At 39.4% G+C, this 23,959-nt stretch overlaps 1 protein-coding gene across 1 annotated transcript; it reads right to left on the bottom strand.

The window, feature by feature from the left end:
- Positions 1–15,330: 15,330 nt before the first annotated feature.
- Positions 15,331–23,714, bottom strand: FASLG (Fas ligand). The gene is made up of 4 exons (XM_077155754.1): positions 23,158–23,714; positions 22,541–22,586; positions 17,975–18,031; positions 15,331–17,273 (listed from the first exon to the last, which is right to left on the bottom strand). Exons 1-4 carry the CDS (start codon positions 23,500–23,502, stop codon positions 16,879–16,881), a joined length of 843 nt encoding a protein of 280 aa, XP_077011869.1. The 5' UTR covers positions 23,503–23,714; the 3' UTR covers positions 15,331–16,878.
- Positions 23,715–23,959: the final 245 nt, after the last annotated feature.

Genomic DNA, 23,959 nt, shown 5'->3' with positions numbered 1-23,959 from the left:
ATGAATAAATGAATGAATGAATTTATAAGTGAATAAAATACCAAGAAGCAAGAATTTTAAAGATCAGTGTTATTTACTTTAAATGTGAGACATTCTAATCCCAAATGAATGGGAAATGCTTAAACCAATTCAGATATTTTATAAGGTTCTATCATTGAGTATCACAAAGGTGATAAAAAGGACTTGCGATCAATGATGTTACCGAAGTTGTCATTTAAACAGTCTATAATCATTGCAGCAAGTGATGGGTATTCTTGTCCTAGAACTGTAAGAGAAGTTCCTAGAATGTAAACCCCCGTGGATTTGGGAACATAGTGTACCCAATTTGAAAATGCGAATGATGATAGTTCACATAACAAGGAAATTTGATCTGTATCACAATCCACCAGAGAGAGAGATTACATCTGCAATCTTGCTATAACAGTCAAAGTATCATTCATTCAATAAATCTTACTGGGCGCCTATTTCAGGCCATCTCAGTGCGAGGTGCTGAGAATGCCTAGGTGAACAAGAAAGACGATCTCTCTTTGAGCTGTGAACCTACCACTTTTATAACCCCTCCCTTCCTCAACCCCCTGCATTCTCTTTGTTTAGACTTTACTTGATCTGCACTATTCCCTGTTTGTATGGAAGAAGAGAGTGCTGAGTGGCTTGTCTGAATGCTACAGAGATTTGCCTACACCCTGAAAGAGAAGCTAGCTGCTGTTAGTTCTCTGTTCAGATCCCTTTAATCCTGAGGAAATGCCTGTGCCTAAAGGTGACTCCTTAACCCCAACCCTCAGAGTCCCGCAGAGATGGAATAAAGCTAAGAAGGTCAGGTCTAAATGCTCATTTCCTGAGAGAGAAAATAGACAACCAGTCAGGTAAATGATCATGCTGGTTAGTAGTAGGGTCCTGACTCTTGATTCCTCAGACCAGCTTCTTGCCTCTCTACCCTGAGATCCCCTTTAAACCCAAGTCCACCTCAGCTAACCCATATGAAGTCCATCGAGGAAGACTGTCCTGCTATGCAGTGTGCTAGTATGAAACTGATCACCTTAAACCTAGAGTCAGGGAGGCATGACTCAGGAGACACACCAAACTCAAGAGCTCTCTGACTCCTCATAAAAATCATTGAGACAAGTCCAATGCACAGAACTTTATAAAGCACTTGTGTGTGCGTTCTCTTCCACATAGCCCCTAGAAATTCCTATGGAACTGAGAGCGCCATATTATACCAAACCATATCGTACCAAAAAGCCAAGATCTGGATACAAAACCCATGAATGGAGCAGATGGGCTCCAAATGCCTTATCTAGGAGTGAGAGCAAAGGCTCATCCATCCCAAAGGCTCTCTTTACCTCACCTATGTAGTTACTACAATTCTCACAATTAGCAATACTCCTTATGGGCCCTATGAAGACACATTTGACATGTGCAGGCACTAAGCTACATAAGAGAAGTTACACTTTAACACTTTCTCCAGAGTTAATTTTGTGTTCATCTGATTGCTTCCCATTAGCAAATGAAAGGATAAAATTCAAGAAGGATAAGTTTTGATAACAGAAAAGGCTGAAAGGAGTGAAGTTGCCTGGTCTGGTGTGGTATAACACTGAGGCAGGGATGTCAAAAGTAGAGGAAAAATCCCTGAAGTGGACCAACATTGCCAGAGATAAACATGGCCTATTGGATTATCTTCAATGAGTCTGGACATTGGTGGCCTGTTTTGGCCAAATTTCAGTTTTATCTGATAAAAAAGTAAAATTAGATTTTTTAAAGACACCGAGACAAATTTGAGTGAACCCTTTTTCTTAAAGACACCAAACTACCTATCACTAAAATAACAGGCATTGTTAGCTTACAGACATTCTCAAGACACAGACAGATTGACAAGGACACAGATAGACAAGAGCCAACCAGTATAAAGAAAGAACCATCCTGAGCCCCACAAAGTGGTTAGTGTGGGGAAGAAGGCAGGAGAACTAGGAAAAACAGTCTGTTTAATATCAATTTCATCAATAAGATTAAAGCTTCATTTCTTCAGGTTCTCAGAAGCAAAGCTGTGTAGTGGAAAGACTCTCCTTGAAGCTGGGCAGCCCATGGCTTGATCACTTACTGAATAACATTACTGGTTGAGCTCTCATCCATGTTTTGTCATCTGTAAATGGAAATGATCATATCTCCACGCAAGGTTGTAGTAAGAAAGTGCATAGCATGGTCACTATTAAAAGCAAACTGTTAAATAATTGTGAACTTCCCCTCTCTTCCCTCCTCATCAACCTGTTTATTTTCCCCTCTCTACCGCCAGCTGCAGAATCTCAGTCCCCAACATTTGAATACTGAAATCCTCCCAGTAGTCCTAATCATTCACATACTTTATAGATTATTTATATTCATTAATCTTTCTGAAAAGGTGTGTATCAGTCAGATCTAAGTAGGAAAAAGGACACCATTCTAAGTATCTGAAATGGCAAGCATTTGCACAAGTACCTGGGAAGTAGACATGGCAAGGAACTAGCCCCAGTAGGCTGGAGGACAGCGAGGGTGGCGGTGCTACTGAAACCCAAGGACCATCTGGCAGAAGCTTTCTAGTTGGCCTCTTAGGTGGTAGCTGGAGTCAATGGAGAGTCAAGGAGAAGATGCAAGTGCTGCTGGAGTCACTGTATCAGACAGGGAGACAAGGAGAGAAGTACCTGGACTTTTCCCTTCCTCTACCCTCCAATCTCCCACCAGTGCCCCTGGGAGCCTGGTTCACGTAGTCTACTGGAACCAAGACAAGGAGGGAAATTGCAAGGACTCACCAAGAGCGAGATCATTAATTAGCTCCCTCATTGTCAACCAAGGCCTTCGTTAATACCCGTTTGATTCTGTATTAGTCAATAACAATCTAACAGCAAGATCCTTTGAGATGGTATGGGCCACAGAGATAGAAGGAATAAAAAAGAGAAATAGAGACAAAAATCCAAGCCAGATACAGAACCATATATACAAAGGAAAAAACTTAAGAAGTGCACAAAGCCATATGAAGAAAAATGACTTTTTTGAAGGAATTTAAAATGACCTGAATAAATATTGCACTGTACTATATTTTCCTAAAAGGGTAGCCTGCATGGTTTAAAGCTGTCAAGTCCTCCCCAAATTAAATTATAATAAGTCCATGTAATTCCAATCAAAAGTCCAATAAGATTTGGCAGGAATGGACGGGAAGCATTTGGCAAGTTCATTATAAAGTCTATTTGAAAAGTAAATATACAAAGCTTGTATAGGAAATTTTGAAATATAAAATCACAAAAGTGCAGTAATTAAAATAGTGAGTAAGCATTCCAGCAATTAACAAAGAGATCAAAGGAATGGAGTAGTCCAGATCTAAAAGTAGGCATAAAGGGATACTTGGTCTATGACAGTGCTGTCATTTCAAATGGAAGAGAAATAAAAACGTAACGTTACTTAGGTTAAGCTTACTTAACCTATTAAGTTTATTACCTACCTCATACCATATAAAAATAGCTTCTAAATAGATTATAGAGCTAAAGTACAAGGAAAACTTTATTTTAGAAGAAACAGAATATATTTATACCTTTGGGGTGATACAAGTCTAAATGTGACAAGGAAACAATAGATTTTCTTTAAAAAACATAAACATTTCTGCATGGAAAAAATTAACAGATGCATGAATGCAGGATGCAGGAAACATTTGTCATAGATAAAAGGTTATACTCAAACCCTATGAAGAGCATCTATAAATCAGTAATAAAGAGATAAAAATTAAATTAAAATTAATTTTTTAAAAATGGGTAAATTATATACGTTAGTTCACAGAAGAAGAAATACAAATGGGAACATATAAAACTAAAACTTAAAGAGTTTCAACCTCAGATATATTTTTAAGTACAAATTACAGTGAGATTTATTTTGTCTATGTTGCAAAAATGTTTACAAATATTAAGGTCCAATAGGCCTCAGAGTGTAAAGAAATGACACACTCACCCAATGGTGGTGACTGTATAAATTGGTACAACTTTTGAAACAGCAATTTGACAATACCTATCAAGATTTAGAATACATAGCTTAAGTCTAGACTTTCCAACTCTACAATTCCATTGTAGAGAAATGCTAGCAGAAATGCACAAGGACATGTATTTAAAAGCAGTCATTGCAACATTTTTTGAAATAGCAAAATTTTGGAAAAAACCTAAATGTTCATTAATAGAAAATTGACTAAATCTTATGATTATCCATCCATACAACATTAAAAAGAATGAGATAGATGTGTGTGCAGAGGGTAAGAGGAAGGATCAAACTGTTCCAATCAAACATTCATTCAACACGTGTTTATAGAGGATAAGAATAAAAGTAGACAGGGATCTAGTTATAGTAATAAAAAAAAGAGGGAAAGAGTCCAGTGTGTAAATATGGTGAGTTCTGTGAAGGATACACAGTAAAAAATATTAGATGCCATCCTTGATTTATCTCTTTTCCATTCACCCAACATCCAATCTGCAAGCCTAGGAACTCGACGACCAAAACATACATCAAATTTTTCCACTTCCCTCCAATTTCCCTTGGACGATGCTCTACCAGTGGCTTCCCACAGCACTAACAGTAAAATCTAAATCCTTCACATCAGTTTGCAAAACCCTACCTGATCTAGGGCCCTGTCTTCCTTTCTTGGGCCACCTCTTGCCATAACCCTACTCCAGCCACAGGATCCACCCTTTACTCTATTCCTTCTACATGCCAAGGTCATTCCCATTTTAGGGCCAGTCTTCGCTGGTTTTCAAGAAGAGAGGGGAAGGAGGAAGCCACACCCCCTATCTCCCTCCCCTCAGAGGGGTGTTTGAAAATCTATTGAGGGGTAAATGTTTTTTTTATCACAGTGGCTACGGAACCTACTGGAATTTTAGGTACTAAGGTATGCTGTTTTTTATGTCTGAAAAAGATTAGATTCACCTCATCTTTGCATCTATGGCTATTGGCAATTTAAATGGCATCTCAGAAAGGTCTTCCCTCTAATGTAGATATCCAGTCTCTCTTTTAATTCTCAGCATACCATTTATCGTTATCTGATTATTTCCTTATTAATACATTTATTTATTTGCTTGTCTGATTATCACCACTCCACCCCTACCTCCCTCACCTAGCATGTGTTACACTGAAAACAGAATGAATGCATAGCCTCTGAGGACCAAAGTACAGAAGAAGTTTATTGAGCTAAAGTAGCATTAATACAGAGCAGCACTAAAAGGAGGTTTTCTGCTCAAAGGCTGGGTTCAGAGAGGCAGCTTATGTGGCTATTTGGCACAAAGGGAGGATGTAGGAAAATGGGGAGGGTGAGGCAGTCCTGAGTTGCAGAGAAGCAGTGAGTTACGTGAACTGTGAAGGGGGAGGGGTGTGAATTGCCTGAAGCAGGGTGTTCTTGGGTCATGATCCCTTCAGTGAACCACACACGCAGGATATTTATGTAAAGCTGTGGTTATTTGGTAAGGATTAGCAGACTTGCTGACATCAGTTCGACCTGTTTTTTACAGTGTTTCTTGCCTACCAAAGGCAAGAGTCTCTGAGCACTGCAAGAGATCTTTGGCATATCAATCTGCCCCTGCTGTCCTCTGTTTCTTCTTTACAGTTTTCTGAGTAAAAAGGGAGCTCAAGCAAATCAAGATGGTTAGTAAAGCTGTTTACCATTGCAATTTCACAGGTATAATTTTATGGGAACAAGGAACTTATTTGCGTTATTTTCTATTCTGCCCATCTAATAGGTGCTCAATAAATGTTTTTTTTAATTAATGAAGAATATTGTTGTCATAAAGGGGCATTATTATTAGAATGAAAGCCATATCTGAAAGAGAATAAATACCGGATTGTGGAGAAGAAAAGAATTTATTCACCATCTTGCAAGAAAGGGCGCTCTGCAGAAAAATGATGGCTGATGCCCCAAGCAACCAAAAGCAGCAGTATTTATTCCTTAAGCCCAGCACACAGCTCCCTCCCCTGTTTCTCTGCTGATTGGATACTCCAGAGGTTAGCCTATCCAGATAGTCTAACTAATTCAAATTTCCCACTGAAGGTTCCCACTTTTTATCATGTTTTACATTTCAGTGACTCTGGCCATTACTTATTTAAACTTGTTTCTACCTATTTGATACCAATTCTAGGCTTGCATCAGAAGCTTTCTCTTTCCCTACCTGCAAGACTGAGTTGTCCTGCAGCCCTTTCCTGTGCCATCTTGTGTGGAAGTTAAACTTAATTTTATTCTTACACTATGACCTTCTTTGGTAAGATTCCTTAGATCAGACGAACCAGATTTTGAATCCTAGCTCTGCCACTGTGTGACCTTGGTAGTTATAGAATCCTGCTGAACCTCTATCATTTGTTCTTTTTCATTAGAAAATGGAGGTAGTAATTCTTGCCTTATGGGGCTGTGAGGATTAGGACACAGAAATGCAAGGTGCTTTGTATAATCCCTACACAGAGGCAGTCTATAAATTGAAACTATTATTGCTATTTCTATACTTCAAAATTTGGCTTCGGGCAAGAATAAGTCCTGCAATAAGTCTCCTATTATTTTTTAATAAAAAAATTGATATTCTTATGGATCTTGTGAACCATAAGATACGACAATGTGGGCTTGGCTGTTGGCCAGAGAAAATATGTACCACATATAAATTCCTTTCAAAAGTGAATTATGAATCTAGCAATCTGGCCAACCTCCCCCACTGATTGCACTCCCACTCCCTTCCTAGAACAGAAACAGTGTTTTCACATTCTCCTTGAAAGTCTGGAAGAGCCAATCCGTAGGCCTAGTCGACCGCAACAGGGAAACAGTAACAGAGCACTAAAGAGCACCTGACCCATCTCAGTCCCCCGACTGGCTTTCTTCTCTGCACCGCCCTTCACAGACCCCTACAGAGGCCTCCAGGATTTTTAGAAGCCAAAGCACAACCCACCCCTATGATGCAAAAAGGATGCTGAGGTTTGAGACTTACCTCCCCTTCTAGCTCACACTTCAGATTTCTGTTTAACACCTGTGTGTCTCTTTCTCACCATCTAGTTCAAGGCTGTTATCTCTGCTCAGTGAAGACATGGGGTGAGGGGAATAACACACACTTCATGTTAACAGAGTGCCTAGGCTCTTCAATCTGTAGTCTTTAATCTCTGTTGCAAAGGTCTAGAATCCCAGTTCATTTATTTAAGGCCAGAGACAAGCTTCTTTGTATGTTCCTGAATCTTCTAGTTAACATCTCCTCCAATCAGAAACAACTTCTAGAAACTTCCTTTCCCAAAACTGTGTTGCGCTTACCCTTCCACAAACTGAAAGTGGTACGGGAGTAGTGCTAAGGTGAAGTACGTGAGAAAACTAGGCCCTAAACCAAATGAACCAAAGAATCCTTTCACAGAGAAACACTTGAGACCCCAATATAAGGCTTTGCATCTCTAGCCTCCTTTCAAAGGTTATTGTCTTGCCTATGATCTATATGGTGTCTTATATAAAATAAAGAAGCTTTTAAAACTCACTAACACCAAGGGTCTCTTACTTCAACCCAAATTGTCTTTGAAGTGGTTCACCCATAGAAAGTCAGGGCTACTACATAAGAACCAAACAGTTCTATCTTCTCTGGGTGAGCAGTGCTGGAGGAGGGGAATTCCCTCAGCAGCTCACATTTGCTGAGATGACCCTGGGTTAATTTGAGGGTTTTAGCTCTACGTAAGATCATTAATGATTTTTAGAGTGTTATGTATCTCCATTCAAACATCTAAATATCATCCCCTTAAACTGCATTTCAGGATTAAAGATATAAGCACCAAAGTGACTAATCACACTTGGCCATGAATATAATGAGCACAGAATTTATTCATTACATTCAACTAACCCTGATGGAGAATCTGACACATACCGCCTGAATGTGCTACAGTAAAAGCAAGAGACATTGGAGAACATGTGTTGAAGTCTATGCAAATGTAAGATATTATTCTTTTTATTTTTGTACCTCAGGGTATGAATTTACCTAGCTGCTATTCCTAACTGAAGTTTTTATGTTTAATAGGATTATATGTAGGATTATGGGTCATCAATTTTATGGAAACACCACAACGACCAGTAAGAATTTTTTTACAGTGACTTAATCAGGAAAATTGTTGAGGAATATACTGATTCCACCCACCTCCCTTCAGGAGGATTTTCCAAATCACAAAGTGACTTCATTCCATTTGGCATTAGCAACATTATAAGGTCATAAGAATGAGGACTTGCATCAGCATTTTACAAAGGAGACATCTAAATGTCAAGGAGTTTATGTGACTTACTGAAGGTCACATATGTAGATGATTCAGTAGAAAAGGCTAGATTCAAGCACAAGCCTTCTTGTCCCCCAAGCTCAATCTCTTTCCATCTCACCTCATAAAAACCAGGATGCTATTGGTGGCAAAGAGACATTAGTAGGTGATTCAGATAGATCATAATGCATAGAGTAACTAGTACACTTAGGTATCAACTAAAGACAACCTAAGAACAACTCTCATCTCTGAAATTCTATTATATCTGTCATGATATCAAATATTTTATATATATAATGCATAGGACACTGTATGGATATTAGGCAAAGTGCTTGAAATACAAGGAGATCAGTGTAGTATGAGAGGTGTCACTGAAAAGTAAAGTGATGTGGCTCATGATGAGTGCTATCATTTAAGATATAGTTCTAAATCTCTTTGCATATGGAAAGAACATAAGATTTAGAATTAGAAGACCTAGGGTTAATTTTCAGCTATACCATTCATTAGTGATGTCACCTTGAGTGAATCTTATGATGACTTTTTGGCATTCCAGTTGTTTTCATTTAGATAATGATCTGCCTTATAGATTATTATATTGAAAATTAAATGAGATAAGGTACATGAGAAAGCTGCATAAACTATGAAATACTATAAAAATGTTAAGCAGTAGTTGAGATAATAGGGGCTGTTAAAAAACATAAGAAAAGACCTGGAGCAAACATTAACAGTCTTCAACTATTTTAGGGTTTGTTATATTGAGGAGGTGGTAGATTTATTTTATCTCTGTTCACAGTTAAGAACAGGGGCCAATGTGTGGAATTGACTGTACAGAGGATTTCAGTTAAATCTAAGAAAGAACTTTCTAAAGTGTAATAAGTCCAGTACAGAAATTAACATTCCCACAATTTGTTGAAACCTTGTATAAGAAGTTTTCAAATAAGGGCTGTGTGTTTCAAGTAAGTCCTTCAAAAAGGACTTCTGCTTAGAAGCAAAGTTACTATATATTAGTTCTAAGATTATTCCTGAACCCAAGAAATGGATGAGTAATTTTTTGCAACTAGGCAGTTTCAGATTTATATGTAGCAATCTTTGTACTTTTTTCCTTCCTTTTTAGGGTTTTTACACAGAAATTATGTCCAATATAACAGAACTCAAGCCGAACCCAAAGGCTAGCCGGCCTTTGTGTCTTTGACTATCAGGTGATGAGCTTGCCCTTGTTTGGTACAAACACAAGAAAGTGTAGAGGAAACAAAGATCTCTGCCTCCATCACAAATTGTTCCTCCTACATGACAAGGGTAAAACCCTAATAAAATAAATGCCACCACCATCCACCTCATTGCTCATAACAAAAAAATCACAGAATTATAATTTCTCTCACATATTACATCCAATACATCAACAAATCTGGTTCTTCTAACATCAAACAACTTCTCAAGCCTCCATTATCAACACTTTAGTTCTAGCCACCACCACCTCCCCTCAAGATTGCTGAAGTAGCCTTCTTATTGGTCTTCCAACTCAGAGTCTTGATCTATATTGGGGATTGGAATCTTGCTCCCCACCAAAGGTATGTTCAGGTCCCAAACCCTGTTCCTGTGGGTTTGAACCCATTTGTAAAGAGGACCTTAAAGATATTATTAGTTAAGATGTGCCCAAACTGAATGAGGATGGGTCTTGATCCAACATGGCTGAAGTCCTTATAAGCAAAGAAAATGAGATATGGAAAGAAGCCATGGGGAGTAGCCAGAGGCTGGAAATTAGTGAGAAGATGCCACCATGTGCATTGCCATGTGATGGAAAAACCAAGGAACCCCAAAGATTGTCAGCCAGCCAGCCAGGGGATACCAACCTCCAGGAGAAAGCAAGCTTTCTAATCTCTGAAACCATGAGCCATAAATTCCTCTTGTTAAGCCAATATATTTTATGGTATTTGTTTTAGCAGCTGGGATACTAAAACAACACACCCTTGTATGTCCTCAATAAACAAGAGAATTCCTTTTACATTGAAAATTAGATCATATCACTTTCTGTTCTCAACCCTCCAATGACTTTCTATCACTCTTAGAATAAAATCTACATTCCATTCTAAGGCCTTTAAGGCTGTACCTTATCTGGCCCCTGGCAATGTCCCCAACTTCTTTTTCTATCAGTTTCTCTCCAGCTTACTCCATTACAGCACAATGGCCTCAAATGTACCAAACACTGTTTAGGTCTTAGGACTGCACTCATAATTTCTATGCTTGCTATACTCTACCCTAGACATCCATATGGCTTGCTTCCTCACCACTGGTCAAACAATCGACCTCCTCCACACTCTCTACCACCTTACCTTGCTTAATTTCTTTTCAGAGTGTTGCTGGACAAGACATGGGTAACCTGCCCAACACACTCAATGATTAATCATGAGGCACCAGGATTTCAAAAACAGAAAGAGCCTTTACTAGGATTGCACAAGGCGGGGAGAACAAGGGGTTAATACATCAGATCTGTCCTCACACACACACACACACACACACACACACACACACACACACCAGCCCTGAATTGGAGAGATCTGTGTGTGTGTGGTGGTGATGGGGGGTATGAAATTCAAATAAAGAGAAGTGGAAATAGTGATGTTGGGAGACATTGATTGATTGGTTCAGTTGGAAGTGTTTAAACCAGGGCACCGATGGGATAAGCATCAGGTTACAGTCAATTAACATAAGGTGATGAGTAAAGAGACTAAGCTAAAAAAACAGGCTATTAGAAACTGAAAAAGTCTGGCTGTGATAATACATATATATATGGTTATAGGTTACAGTAGAGTTGTAAATAGTTGAATGAATACACATAAGATAATAAATAAGGAGGCTAAGCTAAACTGTTGTAAATCACTTAACATGAGATAACAAACTAAGAGACTAAGCTAAACTAAACAGGCCATTTAGGGCTATTAAGAACTGACAAAGTCCTGCACCTCTGATAAAGTAAGGGCATATAAACAGGGCCAGTCTTGAATTAACTCCTGACTGTCCAATAACACAGTAAAGATTATGTGGGTAAAAAAACATAGTGTCAGGAGGGCCACTGTGGCTCAGCAGGCAGAGTTCTCACCTCTCAACTACATGCTGGAGACCCGGGTTCGATTCCCAATGCCTGTCTACACAAAAAATTAAATAAAAAGAACAAAAACCGAAGCGTCAGTATCAAAGAAACAAGTTGAGTAAGTTACAGTTGTTCATCTCTAGATACTTCAAAGGGCCAACATATATTGTCTGTCAGTTGTTTGTTAATTCTCAGTACTCATTTTCAATAGGACTTACCATCACATGAATTATAATATATTTATTTTCTTCTTTTTATTGCCTATTTACAATGCCTCTACTAAGATATAAGCTCTGCAAGGGACTTTATCACTGTATCTACAATGCTTATGAAGTTGTTAATCATGATAGACATTCAATAAACACTTGAATGAATAAATAAAAATACTATGTTTACTTTCAAATACTAGAATATGGGGATGACCCATTTAAGGAGATAGTAGTGACAGATTACTTTACAACACATACAGTATATGTCACCTAACCTAAAATTGAATGTTAGATATCACCACATCCTAAAAATCTGTCTCTATTACCTGTAAATCGTCAGTAAAATTTGTCTATCCACAGTAATTTGTGGTAGTGGTGCCTGGAGGGAAATAATGGTACCCCACGACAGGAGCCGAGACAGAAACCACTGCCGGAATCCAGCGTAGAGCCAGGAAGGCTGCTACAGTGTAGACTGCCCACGAGAATGAGAGTCTATCCTGAAATTCCCAGAAAATTTGGAGAAAAGACTGGGCTTCCCACAGAATGCGAGATGGAGGCTCATGTCATTCTTTTTTGAGAATTAGAAGAAAGCGTGACCCCGTAGAAATAAAGGATCCTCCAGGTGGGGCACATCTACATTGCCCTTTTCTCTGAAGATACACCCGCAGTAACTGCAGAGAAATGTCTCCCAGTGAAGGGGAAACTTAGGAAAAAGTTAGAAAATCAGCACTAAGGTATTGGTTCCCCATCTTCTGGGCGAATTCTAGGTAGCAGAATGCCATTTAGCTGTTTACATTTCCATAGCTGGTTGGTTTCCAGATGAATCCCAAAAGTCCCTGGCTGCCATCAATGGATTTACTGTTTCTGAACAGGGTTCGTTTATGAGCCTAAAGTCCCCAAGGAATGAGGTTCTCATTCCACCCGTATAGGATCATGTCAGTTCTACCTCTGAGTGATGACCCGACACTAAGAAAAGTAGGAAGAGCAAAAATGTATACCTATGAACACCAGAATTTGCCCAGACTCTTTTGAAAAATGTGGTCTAGTGTAGGGCCAGCACACTTCTTTAGACAAGGATCACGTAGTATCTGAGGCAAAACCCCTAAAGAAATCTTACACTCTGGCTTTGAGGGTCCAACCTTCTATCGTCAGCTCCCTTCTTTTGATGAGTGATTGTTTCGCATGAGTCACTGTCACATAATGACCACAGTAGAGTTCTTTTCCTGGTAAGCTGTGGTAAGTCAAACCTACTTCAGAGAATACAAAGTTACCGCTCTGGGGGGCTAAGGAAAGACATGGGTTTTGTGTGTTTTTAGTTGTTTGAAAAGTATAAAAGAAAGAAAACCTCAAACTACTGAACCAGATGTGGCCTTTTTTTTTGTTTTTCAGTGTTCTACTTGGGTTAGCATTTCAGAAAGGAACAATGGCAGATCCCATTTTCAATGAGTACATTCACAAATTTTGGATTTTTGACATTCCTTAAGTTCTTAATGAGGTAAAGGAAAATAACTCAAGGTTCCTATATAAGCGTTAACATCTGTTCTCTAGAATCAGTACTTAAAGCAACTATCTTATCTTTGGAAAATCCCAAGGGCATCCTACTACAGCCCAGACTTATCCCTCATGAAGGTGGCAATAGTATCACTAGCTGATGGCATTAGGTCATCTCAGGATTTCCAGCCCCATTCCCAATTCCCACTTCTTTGCTTAAGTACCACTCACCAGAGGATCCATTGACAAAAACTGGTCCAGCAAACTTCCTATGACCCTTGGATCTTACATACTTAATGGCTGGAGCCAAAGAGAAGGGAAAGGGGAAGGAGGATAAACCCATGAGGGCTGGGAATACAAGCCAGAAGAAAGTGGGGCTACTTCTTTGACTTTCTCCATGGAAACGGACCATTTGAAAGTGCTAAGTGCTAAGTGAAGATAAGGATTTGGGGAGCAGATGATACCCCCCCCAACCTGGAACTTTGGTTAATTTAATCAACAAATATTTATAAAGTACCTTCTAGATGACAGTTTTAGCTCTGGTTATACAGCAGTTTCCCTTGACCCTCCCCTGCCTAACTTCTGGTAATGTCAGGAACCAAATATATCTTTGTTTTCCAATGATATGAATCAACATATATTATTTCTTTTTCCAACTGTTTCCCTAAACTCACTTTGGATAATCTACTCAAAGCTGGATAAACACTAGTAATCACAAGGCAATACTAAGTAGATTCACTACTCTGAAAAACATACCCACATACCCAAAGCTGAGACACCTACCTTATAATCAAGTTTAATCACTCAACAAATATTTATTGAGCACCTAATATGTGCCAGGCACTGGGCTAGGTGCTGAGGAGGCAGTGATAAATAAGGAGGAAAAGGTCTTGCTTTTTGGAACTTTTCATTTTTTTAGATGGCCAAATAAATAAAATAATCACAACCGATGATAGCTACTAAAGAAAAAAATGAAGAGAAACAAAATAAAATGAGAAAGGGGAGTGAGGCTCTATCTACGATGATCAGAGGAGGTGACATGTAAATTAAGTCCTGAAAGATAAGAAGAAGCCAGCCACGCAAAAAACCTGGAGACTGTTCCAAGAAAAGGAAATGGAGCCCATGTGTGTGGAGACAACCTTCTCAGATGTACATCTCTACAGGGAAAATGAGAAATGCAAATATGACTGAGGAAGATGAGGGGTGAAGAAAGGTTATCTGTGTTGTTTGGGTTTGGCTTTTAATGAAAGGGAATACTTGAACATAAATATATACTGGTGGAAATCATTTCATGGATAGAAACAGTTTACAGATTCAGAAGAGTGAAGAAATTCCAAAAAGGGGCCCAGTATGGGAAAGACAGGGTGAGTCTACTGCACAAATGGAGAGGTCATCTTTTTCCTCCGTTGTTACCAGAATGGAAGAAAGAGATGATACAGAAATAAGTGGTGGGAAGTGAGATTATAGGGTGGGAGGAGGGGATGTGGTTAGTGTGAAAGGAAAAAAATATGATATAATTGCCTTCAAGACTGAAAAAACATTCTATGTAGGGAAGTGAAGAAAAGGTGCCAGGCAGTGTTCAATGCTCATTTGAGATCTGTGATCATTAATAAAAATGGTGGTTCTCAACCAGAGGTAATTTTGTTGGAGATATTTTAGGCCAGGGATGCTGCTGTTAAACATCCTACCATGCACAAGAAAACCCCCACAACAAAGAATTATCTAGCCCAAAATATCAACAGATCCAATATAATATCAAACGATGTCATATTTATGCATAGACCATCTCTGAAAGTCTACATAAGGAAAGAATGATCCTGTCTAGGGACAGAAACAGGTTCAGAAGACAGAGAAGGAAGAGGATTTATTTTCATCATATATCCTGTGTAACTTTTAAAATTTGAACTCGGTGCATGTATTAATTCAGATCATTCAAAAAACAGAAACAAATCAGTGATATATCAATAATTGGCTAGCTGATTATTAATATAAGATAAATAAAAAGAAAATGACAGTCATCATGTTTGTGTAATCTTTCTCCAGCAATGTCCAGCTACTTGAATGTCAACTTAAAAGAAATGAATTCTTAAAAGGTAAATACAATGGAGAAAATTGGTATTCTGGAATTGAGAGTCTTTCCAAGGTAGTAATTTTATGGAAAGATAATGGAATATAAACTGAACAGAGAGAAAGGTGAAAACAATGAAGGAGCTGACATATATGAGAAAATCAGTTTATTAATTAGCAGTCTCAATGTGGTAAAAAGAAAATTAAGAGAGAAAATGTAGGGGCAAATGCAAATTGGAATTATAGGAGAGGATGTGATGAAAATAAGATGTCACAAATCAGATTCCAAAGGAAAGATTGTATTTTCTAGTGATGATGAGTCTCAGGGGAAATCATCGTAGGGAGAAGTAAACGAAAAGAGTTAAAATGCAACAAACAATGCTAAGTTATTGATATTATACTAACAGATGCTTTACATATATATTAGTTCTTTTTTATACAAGAAAGGTCGAGAGACATATTCATAGATTGCATATTTAGTAAGAGATGGAACAAAGACTCAAATCCAGAATTTGTAAGTACAAAGTTTGTGCCCTTTGTACCATGCAAGGCTCTGCTTCTATAAAAGACAAATTGCCATCATATATATGGAAAATTGTGTGAGCTTAACACTAGTAATTGTATTTTGTATTGAAACTCTGGGTAATGGGAAATAGAGAGGCAAGAGGAGTCAGAGAGGGAAGGAGGGTATGGCAAAGATGAAAGATTTACTTTACAGTTCTTCCCATCCCAATAAATTCCTTTTAAAGTGGCCCTAAGTCACAATGTCTGAAGAAGCCATGGAAGAAACAAATAATATGGAAAACCCCAAATCTTAATGGTTTCCAGAAAGCACATTAATAATGTTTATCTGTATTCTACAATATAGTATTTATTACATGTACTTTTTTACTAAAAATGCATATAAATATTGTTTATATTACAGGGAAAACAATCAAAGACTTTTTAAGAGTATTAGAGTTGGCTGCCAAGAAACTTTAAAAATCTACCATCAAACACAACCATATTTTCCTAGAATGTTCTTCACAATTTCCAAATTCTCTCAATTTGTGTGACTCTTCTAGTAATACACACACACACATACACACACACACACACACGCACGCATACACACACATAGGACAAAAAGAATTAATTTTCCCTGGAATAATAAAGGGCAGCATATTACTATACCGACTTTTGGATATCGGATGCACATACGCACACACGCACCCCTGCAATTGCACTGGATATACCCATGCTGTTTAGGGAATGAACTGAGTTCCCAGAAGATCGCCTTTGCTTCTCTATTAACATCACCTGGTGGTTCAAGCAATACTTTTAGTCTCTTTATCTTCCAAGCCTCCTCCTTTTTTTCTATCCCTTACTCACTCATGTCACATTCACACATCTGAAAAACAGCCTTTCCTGAGGTAGTGAGTACATCCACTCCAAGAAGTGAGTTGAATGGTTTCCTTTTCAAAGTGCCAAAATGTTCATGGCAACTTTAGATGACTGTAGAATCACTCTGGTAGCTGCTCTTCCCTTCCTTGGCATCTTCACATAGCATCCCAGAGTTTTATATCCTCCTGTCATATTTCTCCTTCTTTCTGGATCATAGACTTTAGATGAGGTGAGGGACTGAAGACCTGCTGGACCCTGTGGTTTTAAGGTCCTCTTGGTTCATGTCTTCTCACTTGACTTCAAGTGGATTTAAAAAGACCTTCATTCAAGACAACATTTTCAGTGCCTGTAATAAGAAACCATAATGGAGAAAATCCCAAAGTGCTTTTCTTAGAGCTTATATAAGCCAAAAAATGTCTTAGATTCCTCGAAATTGACCAACGAGATCTCAGATACATTGACATATAAATGGTCAGCAGAGGTGAGATTGAACACCGCACCTAGGTAGCTGCTGCGGGCCCACATCTGGCTGGTAGTGCAGTAGTTCATCATCTTTTCCTCCATCAGCACCAAGTCCTGGCGATACTTAGAGTTTCTCATGTAGACCTTATGGCTCAGGGGCTTGTTGTTGCAGGACTGGCCCCTGAAATACACTTTGGAATACACAAAGTACAGCCCTGTGTCATTGATCATAAGGCCACCCTTCTTATACTTCACCCCAGAGACCAGGGCAATTCCATAGGTGTCTTCCCATTCCATAGGGATGGACCTGGAGTTGGGCTTGCCTGAAATCAAATAGAGAGGTGCTTTCAACCAGGGATGCTCACAAAGCCAAGAAACTAAGTTTCCAAAGCAAAACCAGGAGTCCTTCCTTACTCTTCATGACCCAAGGCTTGGCACGCCACAGATGCTCAAAGAAACGTCTATTGATCTAAACTGGAGCATTCAACAGCCTCCATCTAAATAATTCCAGGGATAGTAGCCCACCACTTTCTGTGGTGGCCCACGTGTTAATGGACTTTGCACTAGGAGTGCCTATGCCATATTGCCAGCAAATCATTTCACTCTCTAAGCTGTCACATATTGAAGTTTCACAAGGACCAGGATTGTTTGCCTTCTCACCTCCATTTCTACTGCTAGACAGAGCAGAGGGAAGCACTGATTAAAATAATTCATCATCCCCTCACCTTGCCAGTTCCCACCTCCAGGACCTAATCCCCTCAGGGTCTTTGAAATGATTGAAAAGAGTGAGCTCCCTGTGGGCAGGGCTCATGCTGTAATCAGCTCTGGCTCTCCAGAGTTTAGAACTGGGCCTTGCCCAGAGAGGGTGCTCCATATGTGTTAGAGAGGTTGACCTAATAGGAAGATGTCACTGCTCTTGGATTCCAAATATTGTTCCACAGTGCATGGGAATGAATTCTGCTTTCTGCCAAAGGCTTTCTCTCCCAAATCCCAGCTGCTTATGCTCTGTCATTCAGATACATACCTGTTAAATGAGCTACTTTCTTCAGCTCCCTCTTTTCAGCAGGTGGACTGGGGTGACCTGTATCATAGAAAAATGAAAGAGAGGTGTAAAAAATGGCATGTCAACTATTATTTGGTGTGTTTTTAAACAGAGTATTTAACTAAAGGAGATTTTAAAAGCATATATTGCAGCAGTCTAACATATATTAATCATGTAATTCCAGATAGGAGGACTTAACCAAGCCTGTATTTAGAAACAGAGAGACAAAAAATCAATCAAATTAAGACTGGCATAGGTAAAACTATGTATTATAATATTATAAAATGCAATTAATAGAAAGGTTATTTATAAAGAGCTGTCCTATGGGTACTGCCTTAAACTTCCCACGACCCTCTGAAGCAGGGAGTTTTGTCCCCACCTTATTGTTGGTGAAAAAAAAAAAGAGTTTAGAAGTTAGGTGACTGGTCCATAAAGACCCAGCTACTTAGTGTCAAAGACAGGGCTGATACTCAGGGCTCCTCATTCCACATCCACGTGTCTTTGCACCCTACATCTGCTGGCCCCAGGATACTGCAGGACAGAGGCTGCAGAAACCTGTTCATTCATTACTGGGCCACCAGATCTTCACCCAATGGCTTTTTTTTTTTCTTTCACGTGGGCAGGCACTGGGAATCAAACCCGGGTCTCCAGCATGGCCAGCAAGAACTCTTCCTGCTGAGCCACCATGGCCTGCCCTAAGACCACCCAAAGGCATTTTAAAATCTGTCCCAAATTGATTATCCTAAAGCACAGTTCTAATCATATAACTAAGGCCACAGACACTTTTAATGATTGTTGCCTGAAAATACAATTTTATACACGTTTCCCACCATCACCCGATCTCAGCCTGCCTGTCCAGCTTGTTGCTTCTATTCACTCACGCAAGCACTCCCATGCCACAAGAGTTCTCATTTGACCTGAACATATTCCAGCTTCTCTGCCTCTGGACTTTGTGCATATGGTTCCCTCTACCTGGAACTGCCTCCCAAGCAGATCTCTTTGCCAAATCCCTAACACTCCTTCAAGGACCATCTGAAATAGCACTTTTTTTCAGAAACCATCCCAGGTTTTTCTAATCAGATTTTTGCCTCCTTTGAAACCTGGAAGTACTCTAACTTCATCTCTCTTGGCAGCTCAGATTACTCTATTCTGTGGCAAATTTTTTTTGTCTTATTCCCACTCCCCCTCCCCCAAATAAATGGCAAGTTTCTTAATAGATTTTGAATCCACCCGTGTATTTAACCCAGTTTCTAACACAAGGCTTGTGGCCAGTGAATACTGGCCAAGTTGAATTGAAGTTAAAATACACAGTAGTTCCCAAATTAGGCAATATTTCTCTGACTTCAAATTCTCAACCAAGGTGTAGCTACCACTTAGTTAAAAAATTCAACTAACCAAGAAATTCAAGATTGATTCATAGAAAGGTGCTCATTCCTAGCCGGTTCATTGTGATTGACCTGTGAAACTCACAGATGATGTGAGAATGGCCCAATTAACTAAGAACATTTACTGAGCAATCATTACCTCTTTAGTGACACAAAATCACCCACCACAAATGAGGTGTTAATGAACAGGAAAGGCAAAACCAAGTTTCCTCTTCATTTCTATAGTGCAAATCATCTATGCAGCTGATCTGGCATTCAGTCATGTACTAACCCGAATTGGGTCAGAGGCCACACTTTGCCTATTTTTATATATCTCATAGTACAATGCTATTCTCATGGAAAGTACTCAACAAGAAATCTGCTGGATTTATATAAGAATAAATAATTTGGAAATAGATCCTAGGCTTTCCTGATAACTATTCTCTGCCCCAGGGTCTTTGCACATGCCATTTCCATTGTTGGAATGCTCACTCCGCCCCACCCCACACACGTACACACAATTCTTCACTTGACAAGCTCCCTATAGCTCAGGGGGCAGCATAAACAACATCACCTTAGAAGGAACTTTGCAGACCACTCTAACTTAGGTCACACCTACTTCAATTTGAAATTGTTATTTGTTTGTTTACTTGCTTTTGTTTAACTTGTTCACTATGCCAAAAGCTCCACAAGGGCAGGCCCCTGGTCTCTTGATATCGGGCATCATCCCAGCACCCAGCCTGGCACATAGGAGGCATGCCAAACACATTTGAGAATGAATAAATGATTTAATGAGTTAACTCTGGAAAAAAAAGGGAAATGCCAAAAAAAAGGGAAAAAGAAAGTTTAAATATCTATTATAGTACCTCCTACAAAAAAAAAATCACTATTATCAAGTCGAAATATAAATGCTTCTAGATCTTTTCTATAAACTTAAAAAAAATGCATATGTATTTATGGAGCTACTATTAAACTAAAATATTGTTTTATAACTTGCTTTTTTTTTTTCTAACAACACACATTGAACAATCCCCATGGTATTAAATGCTCTTCTAATACATGGTTTTTAGCTGCTATGTATTATACTCTCATCTGAATATACCTCAATGTATTTAACTAATTCCTTATTGTAAGACTTTTAAGTTTCTTTAGAATTGTTTATTATAAATAATCACATAAGGAAGCAATGAACATCTTTATTTGTAAATCTTTGGGCACATCTTTGATTATTTTCTGAAGATAAATTCTTAGTGATGGAATTTCAAAGCAAATTAACATTTTTAAACTTTTGAAATATATTTCCAAATTGCTCTTCAGGAAAATCATACATTCCCACTGTGTCAACTAATGTGTGAATAAGACCTTTCCTCTCACATTTCTGCTAATTTGTGTATTTTCAGGTTTTTTTTTTAATCTTTACCAATTTTGATGGGTGAAAACAGGTATCCCCTTGTTTTCATTTTCACTTCTATATCTTACTCACAAAGTTACTAACTTGATTTCCATGTGATAATTCACCAACTTCAGGTTCTTCTGGGTTGATCTAGAGAAGATCTAGTTTACCATGGCAGGTAGACCTGACTCATTTTTTTCATTTGACTTTTAATCACTGAAATGACTCCAGAGAGTGGGGTAGAAATTAGTTAGTAGTAAAGTAACTGTTTCACCAACCACATTCCATTGATTTTTAAAGTTATTTCTATTTAGAAGTCCTCCAAAGTCTTCATTTTTTCTAACAGATATTTCTACTCTGCTTGGGTACCTCTGTACTTTCTAACACTTAGGGCCTCTGACCCAGCACTGGGGACCAGAAGATCCTCATGTTGGCTCCTACAAGAGCTTACATTCTAGGGCAGCAAGATATCGGGGTCCCCTGCAGTAGGAAAATCCTGAGAAACCAGAACAGACTCCATTTAATGAATGGCTAGTACTGCCTTCTCTTTTCTTCCCAGTTTCTAAGGACGAGATTTGCCTATTGTCTTTGCAGAGGGATTCTACTTTTCATCTTTATTTCTCATTCCCTGGCTATCACAGAGAGACAGGAGTTTCCCTATTTCACAAGGCGTCTGTTCAATGGACTAGAAAGCTTGTAGGTGATCAGGCTTCCGGAGCCAGTTTCCTTCTAGTCCCAGTTCCGAAGAATGGTTTTGAGCATTGCACCTAATCTGTCCGGGATTTTGTTTCTCTTCTGAGAAATGTGATGGCTGGTTTGGATAAGCTCTATTCTCTTTTCCAACTCTAACCAAATTTAAAATTCAATGAATCTTAATTTAAGACAAATGGGTAATATCCAAAATCTATCTGTCCTCAGCTTCCAAAATTATGTCCTGACACCTCCGGTCCCTGTTCAGCATCTTCACCTCTATCCTGTCCAGGGTCTTATACAAAGGATTTTCCTTTATTAACAAAGGCAGCGCATGACTTTGAATAATGCCTATTCTTTGGCCAAACATTTTAGTGACTGCAAAAGAACCATCCTAATTGAGAAATTGATTGCCTACTTTTTAAAAGCTTACTTATATACTATTAAGTATTTTAAAAACAAAGCTTGGGGGGTGTAAGGGTAATTAAGTGGTAGAATTCTCGCCTGCCATGCGGGAGACCCAGGTTCGATTCCCAGTCCATGCACTTTCCAAAATACAAGCAAACAAATAAAAATTCAACAAATAATGCTGCAATAACTGGAGACTCACATGGAAAAATAATGAGATGTGACCCCACAATATAGGACACAAAAAATAAAACAAAGCTTGACTCTTGAATGATCTCTTTTACAGACAGGACAATTCCTAGAATCATTGCTCACTGCCTCCATGTCCATCTCTTTCCCTAAGATTTACAGCCACAACCTTATGCACCTGAACCAGAAATCCTGAGAACAAGAACAAGCCTGGAGCCAAATGCTAAGGGAACAAAGGGCCAAGGTTATGAGTGCCCATTTTAAGTCAAGTGGATACTATTTTGAGCTGTGTGTAGAGTTTAGCAACACTAATTTTGAACAATGAAATTCATTTGGCATTTTAAAGCAGCTTTCATAATGACCAGAGGTTTCGATTTAGCCAGAACCCCTGTCGTAGTATACATATACTCAAGAATGTCAACAAAATTCAAGGCTTTCCACCGACGTGGCTCAATGTTGAAGATTATCTCTGACAACTCAGTGTACATACATGAAAGGACTCACCTATTTGCTTCTCCAAAGATGATGTTATATACCTTTGGTTGGTAGACTGGAAAGAGGAAAAGAGAAAAGCATAATAAATGTAGAATCCTTTAAAAGGAGACAGGATTGTCAAATAAACCAAAGCCAAGAAAAAGAATCCAAATGCCTCAAAAATCTCTCCTAAAACCAGACTTTGGCCAAGCACTTGTGGCTGTCTGCACCTCAGTTCTGTGATTTGGAATATTTTTTAAGAATTTTCAAGATTTGGTTTGGCCATTTGCACAAATCCACTTTTAAGCAACACTCAAAGCTCTGTTTCTTTCTTGAATCACTAAGTGATCCAGCTGGCTGATTTGCCAATTAAGAAAGAAAGGAAGGACTATAATGCCAATCCTATTTTGGTGACGATACTTCACAAGAGAGAAAAAATTCCTTTCACTCTAATGTGTCTGCATTTCTCTACCTGCAGAAAGGAATGACTAGAACAACCCACTTCTAATATAGGAAAAGGGGTTGAAAAGCACTTTGCAAGACAGACTTGCTCCATGTAGACTGCACTAGCTCTCCCCGTCCCACCTCAGCAGAGCCGCCTTAGGCCCAGTGACTCCAGCACAAGGCAATCCACAGCCCAGCCTTACCTCTCGGAGTTCCGCCACCTCCTTCTGCAGGTGGAAGAGCTGAAACATCCCCAGACCCAATCCTACTAGGGCCGCAAACACCATGAAAAACATCACGAGGAGACATAGTCCTGTGTTGTGGTGCCTCTTCCTTGGAGGTGGCGGCGGTAGTGGAGGCAGCTGTGGAGGCGGCGGCAGCGGCGGCGGCGGCGGTGGCGGTGGCGGCGGCGGTGGCCTCCTGTGACCAGGCCTTGTGGGCACAGAGGATGGACAGGGGAGAACTGACCCTGGCGGGGTCCAGGGGGAGCTGGCACTGCTGTCCACCCAGTAGATTTGGGGATATGGATAATTTAAGGGCTGCTGCATAGCTGCCAGTGACCCAGGTCTGCCCCTAGGAAAAGGATTTCACTTTTTCTCAATCCCCTGGAGGCTATGGTGTCAGCAGTGGGTATTCCTGTTGCTGACTGCTCGAGAGAAGCAAAGCCAGAGCCCTCTTTATAGAGTTTCCACAGCCAAGGGAAACACCTCTCGCTCTCGTTCTCTTCTTTCGTTCTCTCTATATGCTTCTCAGAGAGACACCCACTCACATTGCCTCTGAACCTAAGAAGACTCAAGAGGCTCAAAGCGAACCCCTGAAAGTTTCCGCCCACAATTTTCTGATGAAAACCTTCAAAGCCCCAGTTGCTGTCGCTGGGAAACCTAAGATGCTGACACTTTAGGCTTCTCTTTTCAGGCGCTGCTAGAGAAGGTAAACATTGGGGGTCAGCCTGCAGGCATTACCCACTGCCTGACTTCAGGGAGAGGGGTCATGGGGCATGTTCAG

Source organism: Tamandua tetradactyla, chromosome 4 (genome assembly GCF_023851605.1).
Source record: "Tamandua tetradactyla isolate mTamTet1 chromosome 4, mTamTet1.pri, whole genome shotgun sequence".
Lineage (NCBI taxonomy): Eukaryota > Metazoa > Chordata > Mammalia > Pilosa > Myrmecophagidae > Tamandua > Tamandua tetradactyla.
This window is presented reverse-complemented; position numbering and strand designations above follow the sequence as displayed.